General features: G+C 48.4%; 13 protein-coding genes; 8 read left to right on the top strand and 5 right to left on the bottom strand.

Moving 5' to 3' along the window:
* Positions 1 to 691: 691 nt before the first annotated feature.
* Positions 692 to 2,438, top strand: GSBLH_T00000198001 (Propionyl-CoA carboxylase subunit ?). XM_013038376.1 has 2 exons: positions 692 to 759; positions 794 to 2,438. Exons 1-2 carry the CDS (start codon positions 730 to 732, stop codon positions 2,336 to 2,338), a joined length of 1,575 nt encoding a protein of 524 aa, XP_012893830.1. The 5' UTR covers positions 692 to 729; the 3' UTR covers positions 2,339 to 2,438.
* Positions 2,439 to 2,772: 334 nt separating this feature from the next.
* On the bottom strand, positions 2,773 to 3,820 carry GSBLH_T00000199001 (uncharacterized protein; the record flags this gene model as incomplete). XM_013038377.1 has 6 exons in its annotated part: positions 3,773 to 3,820; positions 3,654 to 3,742; positions 3,527 to 3,624; positions 3,442 to 3,494; positions 3,319 to 3,411; positions 2,773 to 3,289 (listed from the first exon to the last, which is right to left on the bottom strand). Exons 1-6 carry the CDS (start codon positions 3,796 to 3,798, stop codon positions 2,773 to 2,775), a joined length of 876 nt encoding a protein of 291 aa, XP_012893831.1. The 5' UTR covers positions 3,799 to 3,820.
* Positions 3,821 to 4,805: 985 nt separating this feature from the next.
* GSBLH_T00006954001 (uncharacterized protein) lies at positions 4,806 to 5,343 on the bottom strand (the record flags this gene model as incomplete). The annotated part of the gene is made up of 2 exons (XM_013038378.1): positions 4,806 to 5,211; positions 5,240 to 5,343. The coding sequence occupies 2 exons, from the start codon at positions 5,341 to 5,343 to the stop codon at positions 4,806 to 4,808; spliced, it is 510 nt and encodes a 169-aa protein (XP_012893832.1).
* Positions 5,344 to 9,105: 3,762 nt separating this feature from the next.
* Positions 9,106 to 9,862, top strand: GSBLH_T00000200001 (uncharacterized protein). XM_013038379.1 has 2 exons: positions 9,106 to 9,425; positions 9,462 to 9,862. Exons 1-2 carry the CDS (start codon positions 9,186 to 9,188, stop codon positions 9,834 to 9,836), a joined length of 615 nt encoding a protein of 204 aa, XP_012893833.1. The 5' UTR covers positions 9,106 to 9,185; the 3' UTR covers positions 9,837 to 9,862.
* A 370-nt stretch (positions 9,863 to 10,232) lies between these two features.
* Positions 10,233 to 10,738, top strand: GSBLH_T00000201001 (uncharacterized protein; the record flags this gene model as incomplete). Its single annotated transcript, XM_013038380.1, has 2 exons — positions 10,233 to 10,505; positions 10,541 to 10,738. The coding sequence occupies 2 exons, from the start codon at positions 10,233 to 10,235 to the stop codon at positions 10,736 to 10,738; spliced, it is 471 nt and encodes a 156-aa protein (XP_012893834.1).
* A 521-nt stretch (positions 10,739 to 11,259) lies between these two features.
* On the top strand, positions 11,260 to 13,243 carry GSBLH_T00000202001 (uncharacterized protein; the record flags this gene model as incomplete). XM_013038381.1 has 2 exons in its annotated part: positions 11,260 to 13,153; positions 13,184 to 13,243. One exon carries the CDS (start codon positions 11,260 to 11,262, stop codon positions 13,126 to 13,128), a length of 1,869 nt encoding a protein of 622 aa, XP_012893835.1. The 3' UTR covers positions 13,129 to 13,153; positions 13,184 to 13,243.
* Positions 13,244 to 13,888: 645 nt separating this feature from the next.
* Positions 13,889 to 17,349, top strand: GSBLH_T00000203001 (ABC transporter type 1; the record flags this gene model as incomplete). The annotated part of the gene is made up of 3 exons (XM_013038382.1): positions 13,889 to 14,050; positions 14,080 to 14,361; positions 14,392 to 17,349. 3 exons carry the CDS (start codon positions 13,889 to 13,891, stop codon positions 17,347 to 17,349), a joined length of 3,402 nt encoding a protein of 1,133 aa, XP_012893836.1.
* Positions 17,350 to 17,381: 32 nt separating this feature from the next.
* GSBLH_T00000204001 (uncharacterized protein) lies at positions 17,382 to 18,046 on the bottom strand (the record flags this gene model as incomplete). XM_013038383.1 has 2 exons in its annotated part: positions 17,382 to 17,821; positions 17,854 to 18,046. 2 exons carry the CDS (start codon positions 18,044 to 18,046, stop codon positions 17,409 to 17,411), a joined length of 606 nt encoding a protein of 201 aa, XP_012893837.1. The 3' UTR covers positions 17,382 to 17,408.
* An 809-nt stretch (positions 18,047 to 18,855) lies between these two features.
* Positions 18,856 to 19,775, top strand: GSBLH_T00000205001 (uncharacterized protein; the record flags this gene model as incomplete). The annotated part of the gene is made up of 3 exons (XM_013038384.1): positions 18,856 to 19,012; positions 19,045 to 19,422; positions 19,453 to 19,775. The coding sequence occupies 3 exons, from the start codon at positions 18,856 to 18,858 to the stop codon at positions 19,773 to 19,775; spliced, it is 858 nt and encodes a 285-aa protein (XP_012893838.1).
* A 591-nt stretch (positions 19,776 to 20,366) lies between these two features.
* GSBLH_T00006041001 (uncharacterized protein) lies at positions 20,367 to 20,658 on the top strand (the record flags this gene model as incomplete). Its single annotated transcript, XM_013038385.1, is given in 2 exon segments — positions 20,367 to 20,635; positions 20,655 to 20,658. 2 exon segments carry the CDS (start codon positions 20,367 to 20,369, stop codon positions 20,656 to 20,658), a joined length of 273 nt encoding a protein of 90 aa, XP_012893839.1.
* Positions 20,659 to 20,880: 222 nt separating this feature from the next.
* Positions 20,881 to 21,488, bottom strand: GSBLH_T00000206001 (uncharacterized protein; the record flags this gene model as incomplete). XM_013038386.1 has 3 exons in its annotated part: positions 21,422 to 21,488; positions 21,006 to 21,391; positions 20,881 to 20,955 (listed from the first exon to the last, which is right to left on the bottom strand). Exons 2-3 carry the CDS (start codon positions 21,195 to 21,197, stop codon positions 20,881 to 20,883), a joined length of 267 nt encoding a protein of 88 aa, XP_012893840.1. The 5' UTR covers positions 21,198 to 21,391; positions 21,422 to 21,488.
* Positions 21,489 to 21,871: 383 nt separating this feature from the next.
* GSBLH_T00000207001 (uncharacterized protein) lies at positions 21,872 to 23,078 on the bottom strand (the record flags this gene model as incomplete). Its single annotated transcript, XM_013038387.1, has 4 exons — positions 21,872 to 22,586; positions 22,616 to 22,707; positions 22,737 to 22,859; positions 22,890 to 23,078. 4 exons carry the CDS (start codon positions 23,076 to 23,078, stop codon positions 21,872 to 21,874), a joined length of 1,119 nt encoding a protein of 372 aa, XP_012893841.1.
* Positions 23,079 to 23,375: 297 nt separating this feature from the next.
* Positions 23,376 to 24,920, top strand: GSBLH_T00000208001 (uncharacterized protein; the record flags this gene model as incomplete). Its single annotated transcript, XM_013038388.1, has 1 exon — positions 23,376 to 24,920. The coding sequence occupies one exon, from the start codon at positions 23,376 to 23,378 to the stop codon at positions 24,918 to 24,920; it is 1,545 nt and encodes a 514-aa protein (XP_012893842.1).
* Positions 24,921 to 25,019: the final 99 nt, after the last annotated feature.

The following is a 25,019-nucleotide window of genomic DNA, read 5'->3' on the forward strand; positions in this document are numbered from 1 at the left end:
AACTTTTCGAATACAGATTTCAAAAGGACTTCCAAGTCGTCGGATGATATATCACTTTCGTCAATAAATATCGAAAGAATCGCCAAATAAAGATCACAGAAATTCAGATGCTATTTTTAACAATGCAACAGATACCTACACTCCACTTCTCCAGCGTATCCGTAGAAATGCGCTATATCTCTTTCGGACATAAAAGTCCTCCATCCTCTGCGAAGGACTCCAGAAATGCCTCCGTGAACGTATATTCGCGCTTTGTTGTTCTTGTACTAATGTATTTCATCTCTTTTCATCTTTTTAAGAAAGCGGTTTCAATTTTCTGGAAAAGAACAAGAGTCTTTGGTTGGGTACAATATGAAGAACACAATCGAAAATGTACAAAGGAGTGTTGACAACACCATTGGGAATATAAGAACTGATGTAACAGAATTGTGATTTTAACCCATTCTCTACCAGTGGTACACGATTCAAGTTTAGGTATACACATAATTCCCTTATTCCTATCACTAGCTTCCAAACTCCCCTAGTTCGCTCCTACATAAACCACCTCTTTCAATACAAAGTGAATCGCTCATTTCAATTGAATCTGGTAAATATTCCCATCCAGCTCATCGACATGCATAATGTTTTGGTCCCTTAAAGCTGTATGTCGTCCCTTCACTCATCTTCCCTGTTTCTCCATTATTCTCCCATTCTAGGTTTTCCCAAAGAATGCTCGCATCTGTTCCTTCTATGATTTCGAAGCGTGCTGTGACTCTTGCTGTACGATTTTGAATCTGTGAGTGTGATGGTGTAGCGCAGTTTCGCCGGAGCTGTTGATTTAACGAAGCCTTTCACTGAAAGACTTGCTGAAGCTCGCCACAGCGCCCTTATTGGTGGAGGCGAGAAGCGCATTGATTCTCAGCACAAGCGTGGCAAGCTGACCGCTCGTGAGCGTATCGAGCTGCTGGTGGATAAGGGTTCGTTCCGCGAGTACGACCAGCTGAAGGCGCACCGCTGCGTGCATTTCGGTATGGAGAAGCAGAACTACCCTGGCGATGGTGTTGTGACGGGTCACGGAACGATCAACGGTCGTCTGGTGTTCCTGTTCGCTCAGGACTTCACTGTGCTGGGAGGTTCTCTGTCTGGCACGAACGCTGAGAAGATCTGCAAGGTGATGGACAAGGCCATGGACGTGGGTGCTCCGGTGATCGGTCTGAACGACTCCGGCGGTGCTCGTATCCAGGAGGGCTGCGACTCTCTTGCTGGCTACTCGGAGATCTTCAAGCGGAACACTCTGTCGTCGGGTGTGATTCCGCAGATCTCTCTGATCATGGGTCCGTGCGCTGGAGGCGCTGTGTACTCTCCTGCGATCACGGATTTCATCTTCATGGTGCGCGACACGTCGTACATGTTCATCACGGGTCCGGACGTGGTGAAGACGGTGACGCAGGAGGAAGTGACGCAGGAGGAGCTGGGCGGCGCTGCGATCCATACGAAGAAGTCTGGCGTGGCGCAGGGCGCGTTCGACAACGACGTGGAGATGCTTCGCGCGATGCGCACGTTCTACGACTACCTGCCTCTGAACAACCGCGACGGCGTTCCGAGCCGCGTGTGCACGGACCCGCGGAGCCGCGCGGAGCCGGCGCTGGCGAACATCGTGCCGCAGGACGCGAACATGCCGTACGACATGAAGAAGCTGGTGAAGCTGGTGGTGGACGAGCAGGAGTTCTTCGAGACGTCGCCCGACTTCGCGAAGAACATCGTGGTGGGCTTCGCCCGCATGGAGGGCCGCACGGTGGGCGTGGTGGCGAACCAGCCGCTGGAGCTGGCGGGCTGCCTGGACATCAACGCCTCGGTGAAGGGCGCGCGGTTCGTGCGCTTCTGCGACGCGTTCAACATCCCGCTGGTGACGTTCGTGGACGTGCCCGGCTTCCTGCCCGGCGTGAACCAGGAGCACCGAGGAATCATCCGCGAGGGAGCCAAGCTGATCTACGCCTACGCGGAGGCGACCGTGCCCAAGGTCACCGTCATCACCCGCAAGAGCTACGGAGGCGCGTACTGCGTGATGTCCTCGAAGCATCTGCGCGGAGACAGCAACTACTCGTGGCCCAACGGAGAGATCGCCGTCATGGGAGCCGAGGGAGCCGTCAAGATCATCTTCCGAGGAAAGGATCTCCAGAAGAACAAGGCCGAGTACGCCTACAACTTCGCCAACCCGCTCATGGCCGCCCAGAGAGGATTCATCGACGACATCATCGAGCCCACCGAGACCCGAAGAAGACTCTGCGAGGACCTCGAGATCCTCCAGACCAAGAAGATGACCAATCCTTGGAGAAAGCACGGAAACATCCCGCTGTAAAGAGCGAGAGGTCCTGAGCAGGAAAAGAAAAAGAGAAAATGAATGGTTGGTGTATTGGAAAAGAAAGAAAGAATGAAAGTTCGATGAACTGGATTAGGATATACGAAAACGTAATTTTTGAAATGGATTGTTTGTTGCATGGCGTTGATTCTCTGAGGAGGAATATAATGATAGGGAATGTCTCTCACAAACACGGTAGAAGGAAACTACAAACTCTTTCGTTGTGCCATTGAACGTGTGGCGAATGCTCTGTCCCTTACCTCCTTTCCTCCTTGCCTACCTTTCCCAAATAGGGTCTGCGCGAGCAGGTGTGAACGATATCTTCTTTTCCTCCCCACTTCCACAGCGTTTCGCTCCCAGCTCCAACGCTTCGACTCAGAACCAGCACTCGCGAGTCGTTCTGCATCACCTTCTCCACCTTCCAATCATTCCCCTCATCGATTTCTACAAGCAACCAAAGCAAGCGAGCCAGGAATCGGTGATTTCCAGTGGAAACGATGTAAGCTCGAAGCTTGTTCACCGGAATGGAGCTGTTCTCGTTGACTTTCTGCTCGATCAGGACGTTGGCGACTTCGATCTTCATGTCGTTGAACTGCAAATGAGATGGAAAAAGAGAGAAAGACTTCGCTGTAGCAAGTGAAGCAGAGCTGGATGAAGAGCACAATCGCTACACTCTGGAAGAAGTAAACTCCGTAGTAAGCGATGGTGTCGTGATGCTCTCGGAGGAACTTCTCCACTTTGCAGTTTGTAGATAAAATAGGATCGTCTGTGGTCACATAGTAGTTTTTCTCAATGCTCGTGAAATCATTAGCACATCTTCCTTCCAGCAGCTGGATCGCATCTACATCCACCACGGAGTCGTTTTCATTAATGAATGTAAAACAACGAAAAGACTTGAGGGTTTCTAAGAAAATGAGCTTATCACTGGCAGAACCCGAGGAAATCGATTTACTAAATCAAGAAAACACAGAAAAGCATACAGAAAACGCTCTTTGAGCTCTTTTCCAGAAACAAAGGGATATGGAACTTGCTTGGTTGAGTTTTGGGAACACAAGAATGCACCCATTTGTTTTCTATATAAGCAAATCCAAAAGCAATGGTACCGTAGAATTCTGCTCAACTCGGCGAAAATCTCTTCTTTTCTCTCTTCCTGTGACTAGAGTATAAGAGAACACGAATATAATAAACGAAAGATTTGATGCACTTTACACCGTTCGAAACATATCCATCGGGACATACACACATTAGTCCGCTGCAGTTTGCTCCCTGTGGACACGCTCTACAGTCTACTTTCCTAGTCGAATGCAGAGTTTACTTGTTTGAATATGCTCATCACAATATGGAAGAGGTGCCGATGCAATTTTATATATCACCACCAGAACAATCAGTCCCAGTATGACATTCCTAAAATGAAACCTTCAGATATACTCGTACGCAATTATGATCGTTTTCTTCGTCATTTCAGAAGAAAATAACCGATATTTGAACTTTTTCTGCAATTCGTATGAGCACTTTTCTGATGTGTTTACCTTATTTTTGCTATTCTGAAATGATGTACAAAGCAATTCAAACCTTTCCCTCCCAAACGGAATGAGTCGTTTTCACCAATTTGTGTATTTCTAACAAACAGCCAATTCGCATACCGAGTATAGTAAAAACTAAATATGAACATCCCGTTCGATGTTCTCATCCTTCTGCTTTTTGGCTGATTCTGTAGCTGCATTCATTAATGACTCCCATTTCCTACATCTCACGCCGTTTTCTCATCTTCACCCTCCATTCTCGGCAACTCCGCCATTCCCCGCAGGCCCTGGCGACATTCCTCTCTTCAGCGACAGCAGCGCCTGCAAGCTTTCCTCGGGGATCGGCGTCGACGGCGTCGCCGCTCCGCTCGCCGCGGATTGCCCAGTCAGCTCGGCATTTTCCACGTTCCCCGCGCCCTGCAGATTCTGCACGGCCTGCACGGCCGGAACCGCGGGGACCGCTTGAACCGCTTGAACCGCGGGGATGGCTGCGTCCTGGGGACTGATGCAGACGCGCTTGGCGTCGGCGTCGGCGATGGAGGGGTCAAAGCCGACGTTGAGGACGGGGAAGCCGGAGACGTCGTAGAACTTCTGTCCCTGCGGGACGGGGACGTAGCCGGAGATGGGCCCCATGGAGAGAACGTTGACGGGGTATTGGTAGAGGCCTTGGAGAGGAAGGCCTTGGACGTTGACCGGGTATTGAAGGTAGCGCTTGACGGAGTCGGAGGCGGGACGCGGCGCGGGGGAAGGAGGGCGGAAGGGAGGGGAGTAGGGGTATTTGGGGGCGGAGGGAGTGGAGAGGAGAGGAGATTTGGGGAGCGGGGAGGCGAGCTTGGGCTCGGCGACGCGAGGGACGGGGAAGTCGACGGAGGCGGAGACGGAGGGCGATTTGAAGTTGAAGAACTCCTTCTCGAAGTCGATGAGATATTTGTTGTATCTGGATCTCACAAGCGAAGCAGCAGAACGCACATCTTTTTGAGACGGTACGACGCGGACGTCTCGGTCGGCGAGTAGTTGTCCATGCCTCGGTAGATCCGCGACCACGTTCCCTCCTTCTTGATCACGTTATCGCAGCCTCCGTGCGCCGTCACCTCGCGGAACAGCCGGTACAAATCGACTTCGCGCTTGCCCAGCATCGGCTGCTTGAAGGTCCCCATGTTCCGCTGCTTGATGTACAGCTTCAATCGGCACATGAAGTCGCTCTGCTCGCGCGCGTACTGCGGCGTGCGGCCCGCCAGCGAGATCGTGTAGTTCGGCTCGTGGTTCTCGGGGATGGAGCAGCGATTGTACTGCGGGTCCCAGATGTTCATCGAGCATTCGAACGTCGGCAGCATCGATTCGTCCAGCGTTCTACGTCCCAGAAGACGGCTAAACCCACATCGGAACCGCGCGGCGCTTCTTGCATTTCACGCACTGGATGTAGTGCGTGGAGATCGGAGCTTCGCGGCGACGCGCCACGGTGGACAGTCCTTGGGATCCCATCACACTGAGCGGGATCGACGAGGTGCTGGCGAGCTCGGTGGGCTCCGGTTCCTCCTTCACGTCTGCGGTTCAGTCCATTCCGAGTCGCGCACGGTTGGCGAGCGGACGCTGCGGAGGCGTGTGCGTGTAGGAGAGCGGAGACAACGCAGACTTGAGAGTCGGACCGGGTTCCATGGCGAGATAGTCGCTCTCGGGCAGCTCTGAGCGAGGCGATCGCGAGTAGGGGCGAAAGCCGTCGGGTACGGGAGAGAGCGAAGCCGGCTTGGGGGAGTAAAGCTGCGTGGGCTGTGAGTGAGGAGGAGGAAGAGAAGGAGGAACGGGAGGCGAGGTGGTGGAGAGATGGGAGGCAGGATGGTAAGGAGCGGAGGGCTTGATTAGATTGGTGGGAGGAAGGGCATGAGATGAAGCAGCAGCAGCGGCGGTAGCAGCAGTAGCAGCAGTAGCAGTAGAAGAAGAAGCAGCGGTAGCGGTAGAAGTAGAAGCAGCAGCAGCAGAAGAAGAAGTTGAATTAAAGGTGGGGGAGGCGAAACAAAAGAGACTGAGGAGGTCGGGAGCGGGACAACCGTTCATGTTCATGAGAAACACGCCCCAGGCGTTGCGATAGCGCTACATGGGATGGAGAGAAAGGAGAGTACCTCGCAAAATGGGATGGAACAATGAAGCTTGGTGCACTGCAGACTGTGGATAAGGATTAAAGGACGGACCATTATGCAGAGTTTGCACTTGACATTTGTACAAATGGAGACATGGTAGATATCCTTCTTCAACTCCTTACACCAGGAAAAGTGACACACGTTGTTGGCCATTACACATTCCGAAATATGGCATAGTTCAAATAGGAATTCTTTCAAAAACGGCCGAGTTTTATACACTAAAGAGAACAAAAGAGGCACTTCCACTTCAGACGTTCCTTCATCACTCATGGTGGATATTTTACTGGTAGTTGATAACATGTCATGCACTAAAAATCAAGAGACAAAACCAAACAAACAGTTTACACCAATCTCTCCTCGAGACAGCTCCTCATTTGAAATTCCCTTAGAATCCTCAGAATCCTTTTCGTCTGGGAGGTGAATTTCGGGTATACTACAACGAGGATCATGGCGATCACCGTTTTCAGAAGAAGCTCCATTCAGCTCTTCCTTCTCTGTGCTGCCATTGCTGTCACTCTCATCAGGTGCTGAAGAAAGTTGGACGTTCATTGATTTCGCTTTTTCACGTAAAATTTGTTTATTTCCTTGTATGCCTTGTGTTTCCCCCGTTGAGAGATTTGCAGACATTACTGTCTCCTTGTGTCTTTCCCTAAAGTGTGTAAGTGACAGGTTACGGTGATGCGCAACAATTTCAAAAAAGATAATTCACAAAAACACTCAGTAACAAAACTTACACACAAAATCGAGGAAGAAAACAATACCACTCATTATCAATCTCATAATGAAACTCCCATCCAAATGTCAATTTTACAAACCTTTGTTCATTTCCACCATTATTTTTTATTGATTCGATATTTTCATCTAAAACTGAAACTGGTTGTTTTTGCATTATAGAATCTATTACATACTTAAGATCGATCAACAAATCGAGAAAAAAAGATGGATAATAGGGGCATCGATCCCCTTACCTATCGCATGCGAAGCGATCGCTCTACCATTTGAGCTAATTACCCACATTGAACCATCTGAGTATAAGGTATTTAAGTAAAATATTGAATGAAATACGTTTAGTTTTGTGAAAAAGTGAATGAAATGGGTATGTATAGTATTTGTTGTGAAAAATAGTTTGTCATGTATTCATCAGAGATTGTAATTTAATTGATGAAAAATGTCAAAATAAGATAAACCATAAATAACTACAGTTCAATAAACTAGGTCAAATTGAAATAGAGAAAAAAGAGTGGATAATAGGGGCATCGATCCCCTTACCTATCGCATGCGAAGCGATCGCTCTACCATTTGAGCTAATTACCCTTGATGATTATTCTTACAAATCGATATAATAAGAAACTACTTATAACTGTTTGATTTAAGAATGCCTTATTATAAACTACTAAGCTTGTATTAGTATTCATTCTTGTTAACTCTACTATAATGCATTATCCCTAAATAGAATACCAAGGATTTCCCAATAAATAAAACTAGGTCAAATCGAAAAAGAAAAAAGAGTGGATAATAGGGGCATCGATCCCCTTACCTATCGCATGCGAAGCGATCGCTCTACCATTTGAGCTAATTACCCTTATTGATTCTTTCTAAAATTATCCTTACAAACCTACTCTGATTTGGAATCAATCACTTCTCTATTCCAATCTTGTTAATTATTGTCTAATTGTCTATTATTTTTGCATCAATTTTTATTTCATCCTCATTTTTATATAATACAATCTATCAAACAATGCGAATAATATTAATGGAAAACAGTAATAAGTAGTAATAATAATAATAAAATGGATAATGGGGGCATCGATCCCCCTACCTATCGCATGCAAAGCGATCGCTCTACCATTTGAGCTAATTACCCTTAATCTGTTCTTTCCATTTGTACACTACAACATTACTCATATCATGAATCAACTCATTCTCTATCTGTATTCTATCAAATCCACACCTCGAATACTTTCTTCAGGTACAAGCAATTTATTATACTCACACATTATCAATTTGGATACATAGAGTTATCCACTTCTTATCAAACAATATCTTATTATCAACGTCAATAGGGTATAAGCTGTGGAAATATTGATTTTCTTGCCTATCATCTAAGAAATAATAACCCCACCAAATCAAATAAATCTACACATAATCGCGAAGTCTTTAATTTTACCACCCTAGCAGTAATATTGCTTTTCCTCCTTCTGAACTCTCTATTTCGTCATGATTTGTACAAAATGTTTTTTAGAAGGAAAATTGCAATGTAAAGAGGCAGTTTCACCTCAATCTACAAAGCCTGTCGTTCTTGGGTGTCAAAACATTGAGTTTCTACTTGAACTGTAGTTCCTAACTTTTTAGAATTGGGTCCTCGATTTTGTTTTGTCACATGGTGAACTTTCTGAAAAGAAACGGCTCCGCCCACATTTGCTATATATTACCAACGTAAACATCTATTTGTCACTCCAGAACAGCTCTGCCCATTCACTTCACAAAATCATGTTTTTGAACTCTCAAAATGATTGCGATGCTGAATTGAAGCGAATTCATGTCAAGTAGAGATTCAAGAACCTTTTCACTTCAAGATATCTTGACACATTAAAGGACTTAAAACAGTTTCTGCTCTGCATTTCGATGATTTATGAAATCGACTGTATCGTAATCGACAGTGTATCATTCTTTACAAAGTTTGCAACACTCATCTATTTTTGAGTTTCAGAAACGACGAGATAATGTCGCTGAGTCACATTGTGGCGCTACTAGAGCAGGGAAACACTCCCTCGATCATTTTAGACAACTCCTTGACTAGTAGCCGATTTCACGAGAAAAGCAGCTTTTACAAAACGCGATTTTCTGCTGTGTTTTCGATTCGGGGTCTCTCTTGAAACGCACTCTTATGAATAGAAACGCTTCCTTCAAGCTATACACTCTCTTCTCTTTTCTCGAGAACCCAGCACTGTGATTCAGTATCGTTCTCCATTCATAGTAACCGTATCAACCTTTCTTTTCTTGTTTTTTTGAATTCATTTTCTTTTATCTCATACCGGCGATCGCGGTTATTGCCATTTTGTGACCGGAGAATTCTACCTTCCAATTGATTGCCTATTCTATTTAGAAATATTGTCCTAAAAGACCTCTGGTGGTGTAAGTTGCGTGTTTGCATGCGTACTAGTGCAAGGGTCTAACATAACGTAGGGAATGAAGCACAACAACGTTTTACCTAATGCTCACTTTAAGAAGGACTGGGATCGCCGTGTGAAGACCTGGTTCGATCAGGCTGGACAGAAGAGACGCCGCAGACTGCTCCGTAAGGAAAAGGCTGCCGCGATCGCTCCTCGCCCTGCTGCCGGACTGCTCCGCCCTGTTGTCCGCTGCTCTACGCAGAAGTACAACATGAAAACCAGACTGGGCCGTGGTTTCACTCTGCAAGAGTTGAAGGTGTGTTTTGGTTTGGTTTGGTGTGTAATGGAATAGGAGGCCGGAATCAACCCCCGTGAGGCTCTGACCATCGGTATTGCTGTGGATCATCGTCGTGTGAACCGCTGCGTGGAGTCTCTGCAGGCGAACGTGGAGCGTCTGAACGCGTACAAGAGCAAGCTGATCCTGTTCCCTCGCGGAGTGAAGGGAGAGAAGGGAGTGGCCACTGCTGAGGAGATGGCTGCTGCCACCCAGCTGAACGGCACCATCCTGCCGATTGAGAAGGTCGCCCCGAAGGTGGAGTTCATGGAAGTGACTCCCGAGCTGAAGAAGCGGTCTGCGTTCATGGGACTGAGACAGGCTCTGTGCGATGCCCACAACTTCGGTAAGCGTGCCAAGCGCGCTGCCAAGGCTGCTGAGAAGGAGAATTAAGTTGTGTTTCGGTCTTGGACATTTATGCAGTGTTTGTTATGTCAATCGCGTTGGAAGCAATTCCTAGAACGGACCACATTCGTAGAGTGTCCTTCAACGAAGGGAGAAGTAGGCACGTTGTTGTGGCTCCATGTTGAGATGTACTTATTGGACTTACGGAAAATGGCTACCGAATCGTAAATTGCTGTCCCGTATTGACCGTTGTGAATAAGAGTACATATTTCTTTTCTTTGTGTTCTTTTTATAGATGCGTGCATAAACGGCTTCCACAGTGCAGATGTATATAAAAGATCGAATATTTTCTGTGTTTCTGGGTCAGAGCGATGTACCAGGTTTCAACCAACGAGTGTATGACTCGGTGTTGCCTTTCAGAGGAATAGGTGTATATTTACGACGATGAAAAGGATAAAGAAATTGCGCACATCGATTTTTACGCTCCAGTCGTTCGCTGCTTTTTCAAAGGAGACCTGCACGTTTTTACCTCCTATTTTCACCTGCAGTCTGATTGTTGCTCTCGAAAAGCACACTTACATCTACACACTCCCCTCCATGACTCTCTTTTCCGTCTATCCAACGTACTCCAACCCAAACGGCGTTTGCGACGTTCGCTTTGTCGAGAGCACTCCGGTCATCGCCACCCTCGGCGAGAAGCGCGGATCGATTCGCCTTGTTGTAATTTTTTTCTTCATTGAATTGAAGCAAAGGTCGGAAAGCAGCCCGAAGTGATTCTTTCTGCCCACGACAGTGCGATTTCGTGCCTTGCACTCTCGGAGGAAGGCGAATTGCTGGCTACAGCGTCGACACGCGGCTCGCTGATTCGCGTTTTCGATGTAAAAACGGCGCATTGCATTAGCTCCATTCGTCGAGGTCATCTCCACACATCGATTGTGAATTTGGAGTGAGAGTGAAGTGTAAGTGCGATGTAGATTCGATAAATACTCGCAGTACTTGATGTGCAATTCCGATACGACGATTCACATCGCAAAGCGAGTTATTGATTCAGGAAAGGTTCGGCGATATTCTACAGGCTCTGGTTTGGGATGGGAGAGGAGGTGATGGATAGTGGGGTCGAAACAGGGTGTTATTATCAACGAAGGGAAGCCTCTCTTCGAGTAGACCACATAATTATATTTGGATGATGTGTAGAGGATTCATCTCGGACTCTTTTGTGTTCCGCTATGCAAACCCGGATAAAAGTAAATCGATGATCTCTGTGTTTGGCGCCGAGCCGGAAACGGTGTATGTTGTGACATCGAAGGGACTGTTACAAAAATTGTCTCTGGATCAAGAGAAGGGGCTTTCCCTGTTTAAGGAATACAAGATTTTGGATAGTTAGTTGAATAGCAGTGTTTGTTAAATAACTTGAACTTAACGGAATTTTAACTTTGTGAAGCGATGAGTTCATTTCTTATTTCTTTGTAGTATGGCTACCGTGAACAGTGAAAACACATTCAATATTGGTATTGATTTTGGAGCGTCCAGTTGCCAAGTCGCAGTTTATACGAATGATAAAGTGAGTGCGATTCCTCTTGATGATGACAATAATTCTATCCCTGCCTGTGTATATTTTGGAGACAATTCGATTCTGGTAGGAAGGGAAGCCGTACTGAAAGAACAAACTGAACCCAATCGCGTCGTTCGAGGTATTAAGAGAATCCTTGGACTGCTCTATGACGACCCTGAATTTCAAAAGGATCTGCCTTCCTATCAGTTTGAAACGAGAAAATCAGATCGTGGAAATGTTGAGATCGTGGTCAATGGCAATGTGTACACTCCTACCACTGTGGCAGCCTATATCATTGCACATCTTGTACTCCGTGCATCGGAATATCTGGAAGGCCGTATTACAGAAGCCTATATTAGTGTACCTGCGTTTTACAACAATGTGCAGCGAAATGATACCATTTACGCCGGCTACATCGCAGGTCTCGAAAAGGTTCATCTGGTCAGCGAGCCGTTGGCCACTTCCATCGCATACGGAACGATTCGTCAGATGCGCAAGGACATGCTGATGGTGTTCGATTTCGGCGGTGGCAAGCTGGACATCCAGGTGATTCAGATCATGAACAACGAATACACAGTGATGAGCAGCATCGGAGACCATCACATGGGAGGTGACGATTTGACGGAGAACCTCTTCCAGGAAGTGGTAAAGGAATTCAACGCCATGTTCCTCGAAGACATTTCGACGAGCTATCAGGACTATTCGCGTCTCTACCAAGCCGTGGAGGACGCCAAGATCGCTCTGAGCACGGCCGATGAATACGAGATCGGCGAGGAGAACCTGCTCGGCCACGATTTCATCTACGTCGTCACTCGCCGCGACTTCGAGCATGTGAACCGCGCCGTGTTCGATCGCTGCCGCCAGCTGGTGATGGACTGCTTGGATGCGGGCCGTCTCGTGAAGGACGACATCTCGCACGTGTATCTCACTGGCGGGAGCTCGAACGTGCCGTACATCCAGTCGATGCTGCACGATCTGTTCGGCGACCGCACGGTCGTGTCCACGGACGCCAACTACATGGTGGCGTTCGGCGCGGCGATCATGGCCGGCGTGGGCATGGACGTCTCCGAGAAGGGCTTCGACATGCAGATCTCCATGTACACCACCACGCGGAACCGCGGGAACGACACGCTGGCGCGCAGCCCGCTGCGCGTGAACGACATGACGGTGATGGACCTGGGCGTGCGCGTGTCCTCGGGGAAGCTCTCGGTGATCATCCCGCGCTTAGTGGACATCCACTCGACCATCACGAAGCGGTACCGCGCGCACAAGGACTTCCAGAAGTACTTCTCGATCCGCGTGTACCAGGGCAACGAGGAGATGGTGGCGAACTGCAAAGAGATCAGCGAGGTGCGGCTGGACATCGCGAATCCGGGCCGCGCGGTGGACACGATGCTGGACCTCACGTTCCGGCTCGACTCGAATCTCACGCTGAGCGTGTCGGCGATCGAGGTGAGCACGGGGAAGAGAGTGGAGAAGGTGTTCGATATGGGGTCGCAGGCGATGACGGAGGACGAGATGACGTTCATGCGATCGACATTGCAGCAGACCATGATCCAGTCGGAGCAGAATCAGCAGGTGGCGTTGAAGAAGGACGCGTTTATTAAGCTGGTGAACTATTACCAGCGATGTCTGGATTCGTTCCCCGCGGATGAGGTGACCACGCGGAAGAAGGAAATGCTGCAGGAGTACCGAGACTGGGTGGAGAATTCGTACCTGGCGACGTCGCTGGAGGAGCTGGAGGAGAAGGAGGATTGGCTGAAGAAGCAGATGAGTGATGCCAATTAGTTGGTTGGTTGGTTAGTTAGTAGTAGTAGTAGTAGTAGTGGTAGTAATAAGTTAGTCAGTGGAACAATGCTGAGTGGTTCGTATTGGTTGAACTATTGTATTGATCATTCTGCATGAATTGTTTGTTGAAGATTCGATGCAAAATAGGTCCGATTTCTGGAGTGCAGACAGAATCGTCAAAGAGTATGGGAACAGTTTCTGATATTAAGGAACTTGAAATGTCACAGGTGAAAAAAGAAGCTACTTCGAAACAGGTGACATCCTGCTGTTGATTTGACGCTTAGGCAGAGCCAAGCTTCTGTAGAGAAGACGGGGCTGGTTGCTTGCGTTGGGCAATGTATCATTGCGTTCTGAGGTCTATCTTAGGCTTTCCTTTGCAACACCTCTCTTCATGATGGCAAGAAAGCGGTCACTCGAAACAAAAGACTTGGGAGAGACGCCTGAAGATGTAAAGGCATCATTTCTTCACACCTCGTTCAAAACGGCTTGGAAGAAGGAGTGTGAAAAGTTGCCGGAGGAGAGATCGTTGTTTCGCACCTTGATGCGAATTGTTGGATGGGGAAAGGCAAACTGCGTTGTAACCATCTACACGCTGTCCTCTCTCATCAAACTCGTCCCTAGTCTTCTCTTATCTGCGTTAATCGACGATTTCGAAACCGACTCCTTGGGTAGGATTCTGCACATCGTTTTGAACTTAGGGACGGCCATGCGTTGGTGCTATGCCCTTGGTCTATTCCTGATCCCTGTAATCTGTTGGTTGATGTGGATGTATGCCGAATCCCAGTCGATTCGAATGGGAGGAAAGATCCGAGCGATGGTTTCAGACGCAATCTACCGCAAAGCGTTCACTCTTTCATCTGTGTCTCGCTGCTCGACGAGCTCCGGGGAATTAATGAATCTAATGAGCAGCGACGCTTATCTTGTAAAATCTTGCTGGGATCTCGATTTTAGCTGCTTTGGACGGTCTTTTTCTACATGGCCCTGATCGCTCTTCCGATTTTGGTGATGGTGATCTTCGTTTTTGTGTATGTCAGCATGGGCATTACCTCGCTCGTCATCATCGTCATGTTTTTGATGATGCTCGGATTGATGACCTTTGGCGTCTACCGCTACGCCAAAGAGCGACTCCGCTGTCTTCAAACCACCGACGAGCGTGTCAAGCTCGTCTCCGACGTCGCCACCGGCATCCGCATCGTGAAGTTCTACTGCTGGGAAGAGCCGTTCCGCCAGCTGGTTTCCCCGTTTCCCCTCCCTGACCGCTAGATCGACAAAAGCCGCCAATCCGAGCTCGTGTTTATCCGCAAAATCGCCGTGATTTTGGCGGGGTATTTCGACTCGGTGACGTTCGTTTTCCCCAAACTCATGCCGCTCGTCGGCTTCGCGCTCTACCCGATCATCACAAACACGCCGCTGAGCGCGTCGATCGCCTTCTCGATCATCTCTCTCTACAAGATCGTCGAGTCTTCCATCTTTTATATGCCCTGGATTCTCGCGTCCTGCGCGCAGCTCGAAGCCTCCTACAAGCGAATTTCGCACTTTTTATCTCTCGAAGAAATGGAAGCAGACCTCGTCGTTCAGGACCCGCCAGCCGCCGAACCGCTGCGATTTTGCGCGGCAAACGGCGAGGCGAAGACGACGCGGATGGGCGAGAACGACGCGGTGATGGTCGAGGAAGGAACCTTCGCGTGGGGCGACGCCGCGCCGTGTCTTCGCGATGTTTCCATGCGAATCCCGCGGGGAGCGCTCGTCGCCGTCACCGGAAAAACGGGTTGCGGGAAAACGTCGTTTTTGGCGGCTTTGATGGGGGAGATGAACCGAATCAGCGGCGTGGTGGCGACCCGCGGTTCTGTGGCGTATTCTGCGCAGCAGGCGTGGATTCTGAACGATACGGTTCGGAACAATATTCTGTTCGGGAAGGAATTCGACGACGCGAAATACGAGGAAGTGCTGTCGGTGTGCTGCATGAAGAACGATTTGAAAACGCTGCAAGGCGGAGATCAATGCGAGATCGGAGATCGCGGAATCAACGTGTCGGGCGGGCAGAAAGCGCGCATTTCGCTGGCTCGATGCTGCTATTCGGACTCGGACATCATGATTCTGGACGATCCGATCGCTGCAGTGGACGCGCACGTGGGGCGTTCGCTGTTTCATAACTGCATCAAGCGGTATTTGCACGGGAAAACGAGGATTATGACGACGAACGCGTCGCACGTGCTGAGCGATTGCGATCTGATTATCGTTCTGGATGACCGCAAAATCGCGTTTTTGGGGACCTATCAGGAGTATTTGGAGTCGGGCTATCAGGCCATGGAGGAAGCGAAGCCGGCACCGAGCGAAGAACCGCCTCGCAAGGATTCTGCGGAGCAGCTGAGCAAGGAAATGGAGAAGAACGGGACCTTGACGCTGGAGGAAACCAAGCGAACGGGCCGCATCCAGCCGTCCGTGTTCCTGGGCTATTTCAAGGCGTTCGGGTATTGCATCGCCGCGTTCGTGCTGCTCTTCTTCCTCTGCAACGTCGCGCTCTCCGCCGTCTCGCAGTTCTGGGTCTCCGCGTGGACCGACGACGCCTGCTTCGCGAACTCCACGGACCCGGAAGTCGGTTCGGAGGCGCCGATCGCTTGTGACGGTCGTTTGCAGTACTACATCATCGGCTATACGGTCATCACCGCGCTGCTGATCTTCTTCGCGGTCGCGCGGTTCTTCACCATCGTGAAAGGCCGCATCAACGCGTCCTGGCTGATGCACCAGCAGCTCAACAGCGCCGTTCTCAGCTCTCCCGTGTCGTTCTTCGACACCACGCCGACCGGTCGCATCGTGAACCGATTTAACCGCGATATGTACATCACCGACTTCGACTTCCCGCTCTATTTCTTCCAGCTGGCCAATCAAATCAGCAGCATTCTCTCCGAGTGCATCGTGATCGTGGTCGTTACGCCCATCACCATCGTTCTCTTGATCGTCGTCGCCATTCTCTGGTATATCGTCTACGGTCTTTTCACGCGCGCCAACGCCGACTTCCAGCGCATCGAAGGCCTGGAGCGCTCGCGCGTGTTCTCGCACTTCCAGACGGTTCTTTTCGGCGTGTCGTCCATCCGCACGTTCCACCAAAGCGACGCGTTCGTCCGCAAAATGGACGACGCGCTCGACCGCAGCAACCTCGCCGCGATGTACTCCGTCTGGGCCAATTACTGGCTCTGCATCCGCGTCTGCATCGTCACTTCGTTCATCACGCTGGCCGTCTGCATCATCGGAATTCTCGGACGCGACTCGCCGAACACCTCGCTTCTCGGCGCCGCGCTCTCCTCCGCCACTAGTCTCGCCAGCTACGCCACCAACGTCTGCGATATGCTCGCGCAGACCGAGCTGAACGCGATCGCCGTCGAGCGAATCCAGGACTACATCAGCAATGCCAAGCCCGAGACGCCCATGATCACGGACGTGCGGCCTCCGAAAGGCTGGCCGAGCGAGGGACGCATCGAGATGAAGGACGTGGCGCTGCGGTATCGCGACGGACCGCTCGTGCTGAAGGGCGTGAACCTGACGGTGGAGCCGGGAGAGAAGCTGGGAATCGTGGGCCGGACGGGCGCAGGGAAGTCGTCGATGATGATCGCGCTGTTCCGAATCGCGGAGCTGGCGGGCGGGTCGGTGACGATTGACGGGATCGACGTGGCGAAGCTGGGGCTGACGGATGTGCGCCGCGCGCTGTGCATTATTCCGCAGGATCCAGTGCTGTTTTCGGCGTCGGTTCGGTTCAATTTGGACCCGTTTTATGAGGCGAGCGACGAGGAAATCTGGTCGGTTCTGGAAGAATCGGGACTGAAGAAGACGGTGCTGGCGATGGAAGGCGGGCTGGAAGCGAAGGTGGAGGAGGGAGGAAGCAACTTTTCGATCGGCGAACGGCAGCTAATCTGCATGGCGAGAGCGCTGCTTCGAAAGCCGAAGATTCTGATAATGGACGAAGCGACGGCTTCGATGGATAACTCGACCGATCTGTTCCTGCAGGAGATGATTCGAAAGCAGTTCGCGAACTGCTCGCGACTGACCGTGGCGCATCGACTGAACACAATTATGGATTCCGATCGGATCTGTGTGATGGACCACGGGCGTGTGGCGGAATGCGACACTCCGCAGGCGTTGCTTCACAATCCGCACAGCATTTTCAGAGGCATGGTGGAAGCGACGCAGGACCCCTCGCTCTTGAAAATGATCAAGTCTACGTAGTTTTGATGGGTTGATTGTTCGAACAAACGTGCTCTCAAGCCAGAGTTAGCAAAACAAGCTTAGAAAAAGTTCAGATCCACGAGACCCGCCGTGTATTCCTCGACACGCTTCTTCTTCACTTCTTCTTCGCTCATCTGCTTCGGAGCGTCCGCAGTCGACGCGCCTGACTCCGAAACGGCTTCAGCAGCAGGCTGGAGAGAGATCGCACCGAAGTCGAGCCAGTTATCGTCTTCGTCAGCTGCATCTCCATTGTTCGAGAAGAACACAGCCTCTTCCTCATCCTCTTCCTCCTCATTAACGGGCTCCTCCTCCTCTTCTTCCTCTTCTTCCTTTTCCTCCTGCTCTTCCTCCTGGCTAGAAGACTTGATCACAGGGCCATTCTTCAAACGATTAACAATATCATCAGTTTCGATCTTATCCTTTTCCTTGAAACTGGGTAGATCTTCAAACGGAGTATCATCTACAAACAATGCTAATGGTGAGAAGAAAAGGGCATGTACGTACAATAAACATACACCTTCTTCTCCTTCTTGATAACTATCTTGAAAAGGTGCTTTTCAGAAGACCAAGCATAGTCAAAATCTCCGGAGAGGAAGCCTTGGACCTCCTTCACAACTTGATCATTGAACCAGATCATTTTCTTGTGGGTAATGATAGAATGCTTCAATGTAACGACGCAACGCTTGTCGTCAATCATTAAGCCCCACTTGGCGAGCTTCTTCGTGTTATTAAGGTTCTTGCCCACGTCCTTCACGACGCTTCCACTAGAAATGATGTAATACGTAAATTGCTTACCATCTAAAGACTTTCGACATTGATAAAAATAGATTATGGATCTGGGGAACAGAAATGATTTCAGAAACCGCGGTTATACATCCTTCCTGTACTTTTTCACTTGAATATTCTGTCACTGTAAAGTCGTTTGGAATTGATCAAAAAATCAACATTCCGGATAGTTTCATATTTCATTTGTTTGTTCAACGACCATGTCAAGACCATCTGAACAGAGCACATCTGAAGGAGAACCAACGGTTCGCAGTGATAGCAATACCCCTAAAACGTGCCTTCTATGTTCTAAACCCATCGAAAGCCACTGCTTTGAACCCTACTGTTCATTACAGTGCGCAAAGAGTGGTGTAGCAAAAAGGTACTCACTCCTTCGCACATTCATTGATTTTGAATCAAAGTATATTAATCCGGTGATCAGAGAAGAACCACCACCACTCGAGGCAGAAAAGGTGGAAGAGAGTGGCGATACATCCTCCGAGAAGTCAAAGAAATCAAAGAAGTGGGAATTGTTGTTTGACGAGTAATCCGCGTAGGCTTCCCCGCGTTGAATACAACCAGTATGTACCTATTGTAGGTGTTTGGGTGAGTGGTTTATGGTCTAGTTAAGAGAACGAAAGCGTATTCTGCTTGCAGAGAACCTAAAGGCGCCTCTCAAGACAGACATTGATCTCACAAAAATAGTGAACCCTCCCTACATGGACTGATAGATAGGACTTTATGGATCTCGCTTGTCGCATCGAACAATCCATCTACAACCAATTTCCCTTTAGTACTAAGTTTAACTTAAAAGAGAGCTACAATGCAAAGCTACGCAATATTCTATTCAATCTTTCCGACCCCAAGAATCCCGATCTTCGAAATCGGATTTTTTCCGGTCCGTTTTATGAAGAATCGCTGATTGAATAGGAGAACTGGAGCCCGAGCGACTTCCCATCATGACAAACGACGAGATGGCTTCTTCTGAAATGCGAAAATGGAAGGAGGAGGAGGAGCGAAAGCATATCGAAGAGAACGTAATGCTCACCGATGCCAGCGAGAAAAAGATCGCCACGGTGAGCATTGCTCATGACGACATCCCCAAATCCGTCGAAATCAAAGAAGATTCCGAGCCAGTCACCCCCCGAGAACCCTCCGCCCCCTCCGAGCCCCCCGCCAAGACGGTGGTGATTCCCACGGAGCTCGACAAAGAGCGCGAGGAGCAGATCGCCGCGCTTTTGAAGCAGATTCCCGCGGCACCGCCAACCCCCCAAAAAGGAGAAACAGGAGAAACAGGAGAAGCAGAAAGTAAGGAAATTGGATTCGGTTTCCGCGTAGAGTCGAAGGCGGCAGCGGCGAACTCAGCGTCCCCCGCGGTGAAAGAGCCGGCGAAGGAGCGTTTTTCGCTGCCGGTGCGTCCGAACGCGGAGAGCGAGATCGCGATCGCGATGCCGGACGCGAAGCCGATCGGGTTTTTAGCGAGCGTGATCCAGACGCCGAGCGACGTGGAGGTGGGTTCGGTTTTGCTGGACAAACCGGTGCCGGTGATCGGTCGGATGAACGTGGCGGCGTGCGACGCGTACTGGACCACCTGCAAGGAGAATCCGTCGTACGACGTGGTGTGGTGGCGCTTGGAGCTCGCGGACGATTCCTCCGAGTAGGATTAAAGCGAGGGCGTGAGGGACAGATCGGATCTGACGCAGTTCCTCGGCCACTTCGTTCCGGACAAGCGGATCGGCGTGCTGGAGACCGTGCACCGCGAGAAGGGCTTCTATTTCCTCCCGCCCTCCCTCGACCCCGTCACGGCTTCCCCCATTTCCACGCTTTCCTTCGTCCAGGACGGTTCCTATCGCCAGTTCTGCCACCTTCTCTACATCCGCAAGCGTGATCGGCCGCGTCCCAAGCCCGCCACGCCCCGCCAGCCCGCCGCTTCGCGCCCTCTCTTCGCCCCGCGCACGCCGCCGGGGTCGCCGCCGCCCTCCGCCTACCCCGCGCGCCCGCGCTCCTCCCCCTACGCCGCTGCGCTGCCGCCCCCGCTGCCGCCCCGCCAGCCCCGACCGCCCTTCCCCATGGGCTACCCGTACGCCCCTGGGGGTCCGAACATGCCAGGGGGTCCGAATATCCCAGGGGGTCCGAACATGCCTGGGGGTCCGAACATGCCTGGGGGTCCGAATATGCCTGGGGGTCCAAATATCCCAGGGGGTCCGAACATCCCAGGGGGTCCAAATATCCCAGGGGGTCCAAATATGCCTATGTATTATCCTGGAGCGAGGTTCGTGCCACCCCCTCCAGGCTATCCTCCGCGGGGATTTGTGCCACCCCCACAGGGCTATCCGCGGCCGCGATTGCCTCCGATGGCGCGGTACCCGCCGATGCAGGGCTATCCGCCGATGCAGGGCGTGGCGCCGCGCGGCAGACCGCAGGGAGGATATCCCGGAGAAGCGGGGTTTGGAGCGATGCAAGGATTCCCGCCTCGGAATTATCGCCCGGGAGGGTTCCCGGCGCGAAATGAAGCTCCTCGGTTAGATTCTAGTTCGTAGTTGAGTGTTTGTTTGAAAAGAGTCGATGGAGCTGATTGATTAGGATGCGTGGGATGTGGGAGAGAGAAGGATGAGGATAAAAAGGTGGGTTTGGATCATCGAATCAATTGAAATGCCGAACGTTCCGTGAGAAAAGAGAAAGAAGCAACAGGAGCACTGAATTCATTCATCCCCAATTCACAAAAACGCTCAAGACCAGCCTTCCTTTCATCCAACAAACACTCAATCAATCAAGATTTGCTCTCGCTTTCGCGATCGATTTAATCTCCTTCTTCTCCTTCCGCTCCTTCTTCCGAACGTACTCGTCAAGGCTCGTCCCAACACCCATCCCAAACACACAAAGGATATCACCGACTCTTCCTTCTTCATCCACTCGCTTCGCTGAATCTTCATCGGCCGACTTCCGCACAGCTTTCCGTTCATTTCCTTCATCGCCTTCACTCCCTCCAGAGCATTGGAAAAGGCTACAAAGCCGTATCCAGCAGAGCCTTTGTGGACTTTGCTCTCGACAACGCGACCCATTGTAAATGAGGGATACTTCATTCGGAAGAGATTCGACAATATCTCGGTCGTCACTTCGCGGCCTAGATTGCCAACAAATAAACGGAAATCTTTCTCATTCCAATCTGCCAGCGTAGCATTAAGAAAATGGATAATGTGCAAACAGGATATGTTGGATCGACCCACGACTGACCGTTTGCTCGTCTTCTGTGCTGATTTGATTTCTTTTTGTTTTCCTACAGTGAACGGGGCTAAAAATCGCATACAACTTCATTCTTGAAGAATTTCTCCAACCGCTCCTTCTTTTTGATTTCTGGATCCACCTCAGCAAACCTAAGGATTAAGAGAAGACAAACTATTTCACTTTGGAGGAATGTACGCAGTTTCTAATTTGGGCTTGGGTTTTGGTACAGTAACCGGCTTGTTTACCGCTGCTACAGATCAAACATCCAAAACAAGACTCACGATCCGAACACTCAACAAACTTCGTGTTTGTTACTATAACATCCTATAGATGAGAAAAATACACCAATTTTTATTACATTTTCTTCCTTCGGAGTGGAAGTCGTATTTGTAGGGAGTTTATCAATTTCTGCAAAAAAGTTACTCAGCAAATCATCTTCTGTGCTCATCTGATGATGGAAACTGTACTCGCAGAGAATAATGTAAAATGCTTATTTCCTTTTGTATGTATCTTTTTGTTTTCACATCAAAAACTAAATATATTTATATAGTGACTCTTCCTCTTTTAGATCCAAAATATCAAAACCGAAAAAAAGCCACAACCATATCAAACAAACACACAAAAATAAAAAGAACGGGTGTTTCAACGCTTCGTCCGCCGTAATTCGCTTCGACGGATTAATCTCCAGCATCTTCATCAACAAATCCATCGAGATGTCCACCACCCATTCCTCCCATCGACTCTGCACAAAAAACTCCCGTAGCGGTGCCGGCTGCACAAACGGGATATTCTCCACTTGCCGATTCATCTCGTTCAATCCGTTCACCACCGCCTCGGAGCCAAAAATCGAGCAGCACTCCATCAGCTCATAGTACTCGTTCAGATTCGGTTTCTGGTAATAGAGAGGATATCTCCGTGAGAGAATGCACATAAAGATGATTCCGCACGACCAAATGTCCAAAGCGGAAGTCTGGTGAATCACTTTGGTTAGGACTTCTGGAGCTCGGAATCCCGGCGTTCCGGACGTTCGAGCGAATCCTGTGCAGTTGGGATCTTGGCATACTGTGCAGCGGTGGCCTGGCTTTTGGAGATGAGAGAGAATGCTAATGATGAGATTGGTTTCTTCGGTATGTTCGTTGTCCATTTTCTTATCCTTCACAGACTCCAGGAGGTCGGCTACAATGCCTTCCTTCACTTCGGAGAGACCAAAGTCGATGAGAATGCCTCGCTTTCGCTCTTTTGAATACCTAAATTAGACGACAATAAGAAAGCATACAGAAAATTGCGAGGTTTGACATCACGGTGAATAATTCCCTTGGAATGAACTTGGCTAACTGCCTGTAAAAGGTTCTTCATATAGTCTTGCATCTACATGCCATTCCCTATCTCAAATATACGTCTTTGAATGTACAGTTTTGAATGAAAAGATCAAAATCATCAGACTCTATATATGGAAATATAAGGTTGAGACAATCCTTTTGCATAGTAATACCAAGCAAGGAAATGGTATTGGGACATTCCTATATAAAATACGTATTTACACAGCCTACACGAAGTAAGTAGAGAGAAACAACTTCATTAACTATCTTCTTTGAGCTACATGTCGACAGAAGTCGTTTAATAGCAAACAGGCAGTCGCTACAATCGGGCAGCACGCAGGTGTACACTTCACTAAAAGAACCCTGCCCAACCAACTCTTTCACAATAAAACCACCAATAGAAGTGACTTCGTTTGACATTACAGAAAAGTCACGTATGAAGTTAAATTGAATTAAATTAAATTAAATTAAATTGGAAACAATCACGACGAAACTAATAATAGTAATAATAGTAATAATAAGTCTACTCGTCAACAACAAGTATATAAATTGTTCAAATGTATTGAATATCGATTAGCTGTGTATAATTACAAATAAAATAACCTAACTTTTTCGACAATCATAATACTTAGAGAAGGAATGGGACCTATGGGGTAGATAGAAATTATCAGAGTCATTTTAGTCGCAATTCCAAGGGGCATTTTCAGTTTAACAAATATGTCAACCGAGGACCCCACTCTCGTACATATTGGAATTGATTTTGGTACTTCCAATAGTGTTGCTTATGTTTGTAAAAAGAATCGATATGAATATGTGCCATTCCAACAGGGGGCTCAAATGCCATCTCTTGTGATACTAGAGGGTACTAAATTTGTTGTAGGTGTGCCTCCGCCAAAATTTGATAGTGTTGTATTCAAATCTGTGAAGAAACTATTGGGTCAGAAATATAATGATGTGGATCTAAATGATGATATGAGTACATATGGATGCAAGATTGTAAAAGGCCCAGATGATATGTGTTGGTATAAAACGGAAGAAAGACTTTATTCTTGTGACGAAATTGCTGTGGCAATATTTAAAAAAATAAAAGAGGAAGTTGATAAGTTTACTGATGGCAAAGTGGGGCGTACTGTAGTTTCTGTTCCTGCACGCTATTCTGCCAAACAAAGATACCACATTCAGAAAGCTGCGGAAGCTGCTGGTTTTGATGTGACCAACTTGATAAACGAACCCACTGCTGCTTCTGTGTGTGTATCTATAGAGAGAGGTATCAATGGGAATATTCTTGTATTTGATCTTGGTGCAGGTACTACAGATGTAACAATATTGAATTTGCAGGATACGATCTATAAGGTAGAATCGAGTTGTGGAGACGATCATTTGGGTGGAGATGATTTTGATAATTTATTACTACATCACATTGAAGATCGATATAAAGAAAAGTATAATAGAGAGATATGGGATGGAATGAAAGAAGTCAAAAAGAATCGAGTGATGAACAGACTAATGAAAATGATCATTCATCTGAAACATCAACTTTCTTCACATAGTTCAGAAGATATTGATATGTATGACATTGTTAGTGGTGATGATGAAGATGAAGATTATAGGATAAATGTTTCTCGGGCGACATTTGAGAGATTGATTAGGCCATTAACAGAAAGATTTTCGACACTCATTCAAACGGCTCTAAAGAATAGTGAAAGTCAACTTGAAAAGGCAGATATCAACTATGTTATTCTTGTTGGAGGAGGATGCTTTATGCCTTGTGTAGCACGGCAGATACGTGATGAATTCCCCAGAGCTGAGATTATTGATATGGGAAAGAAGATGGAACTTGTAGCTGAAGGTTGTTGTACCTGTGCGAAGAAGAAATTGAAACCGAATTTCAATGTTATTGATATTTTATCACACACCATCGGTTTGTTAATGGGAGATGGTTCTGTATTTCCACTGTTCAAAGTGGGTACTCGTCTGCCCACTGATACTTTAGAAGTGATTTTGTATGCAGATCAACCTGGAATCAAATTCTTCCAAACGGAAATAGTGGAATTATTGGATGAAAAGCAAGATAATGAAGCGCCTGTTTATAAAGTTCTAGCGGATGTAATTTCCTCTGAATTTATACCGGATCATTTGAAACTGAAGGAATTTAGTATGCGATTCCGACTGGATATCAGTGGTATATTCTATATGGAAGCTTATGCTTTACCAGAGAATGTGAAGTGTGTAACAAAATCAGTAGAGGGAATTCCTGTTTAACAGTAATGTGATATGTTAGTTCTATAAACAAATTGTCTTTATGTACTTTACCTCTCTTCTTGATAGAATAGAGACGATATCGAGAATACAGAAAAAAGA

Source organism: Blastocystis hominis (genome assembly GCF_000151665.1).
Source record: "Blastocystis hominis, Singapore isolate B (sub-type 7) whole genome shotgun sequence assembly, scaffold_0".
Taxonomy (NCBI): Eukaryota; class Bigyra; order Opalinata; family Blastocystidae; genus Blastocystis; species Blastocystis hominis.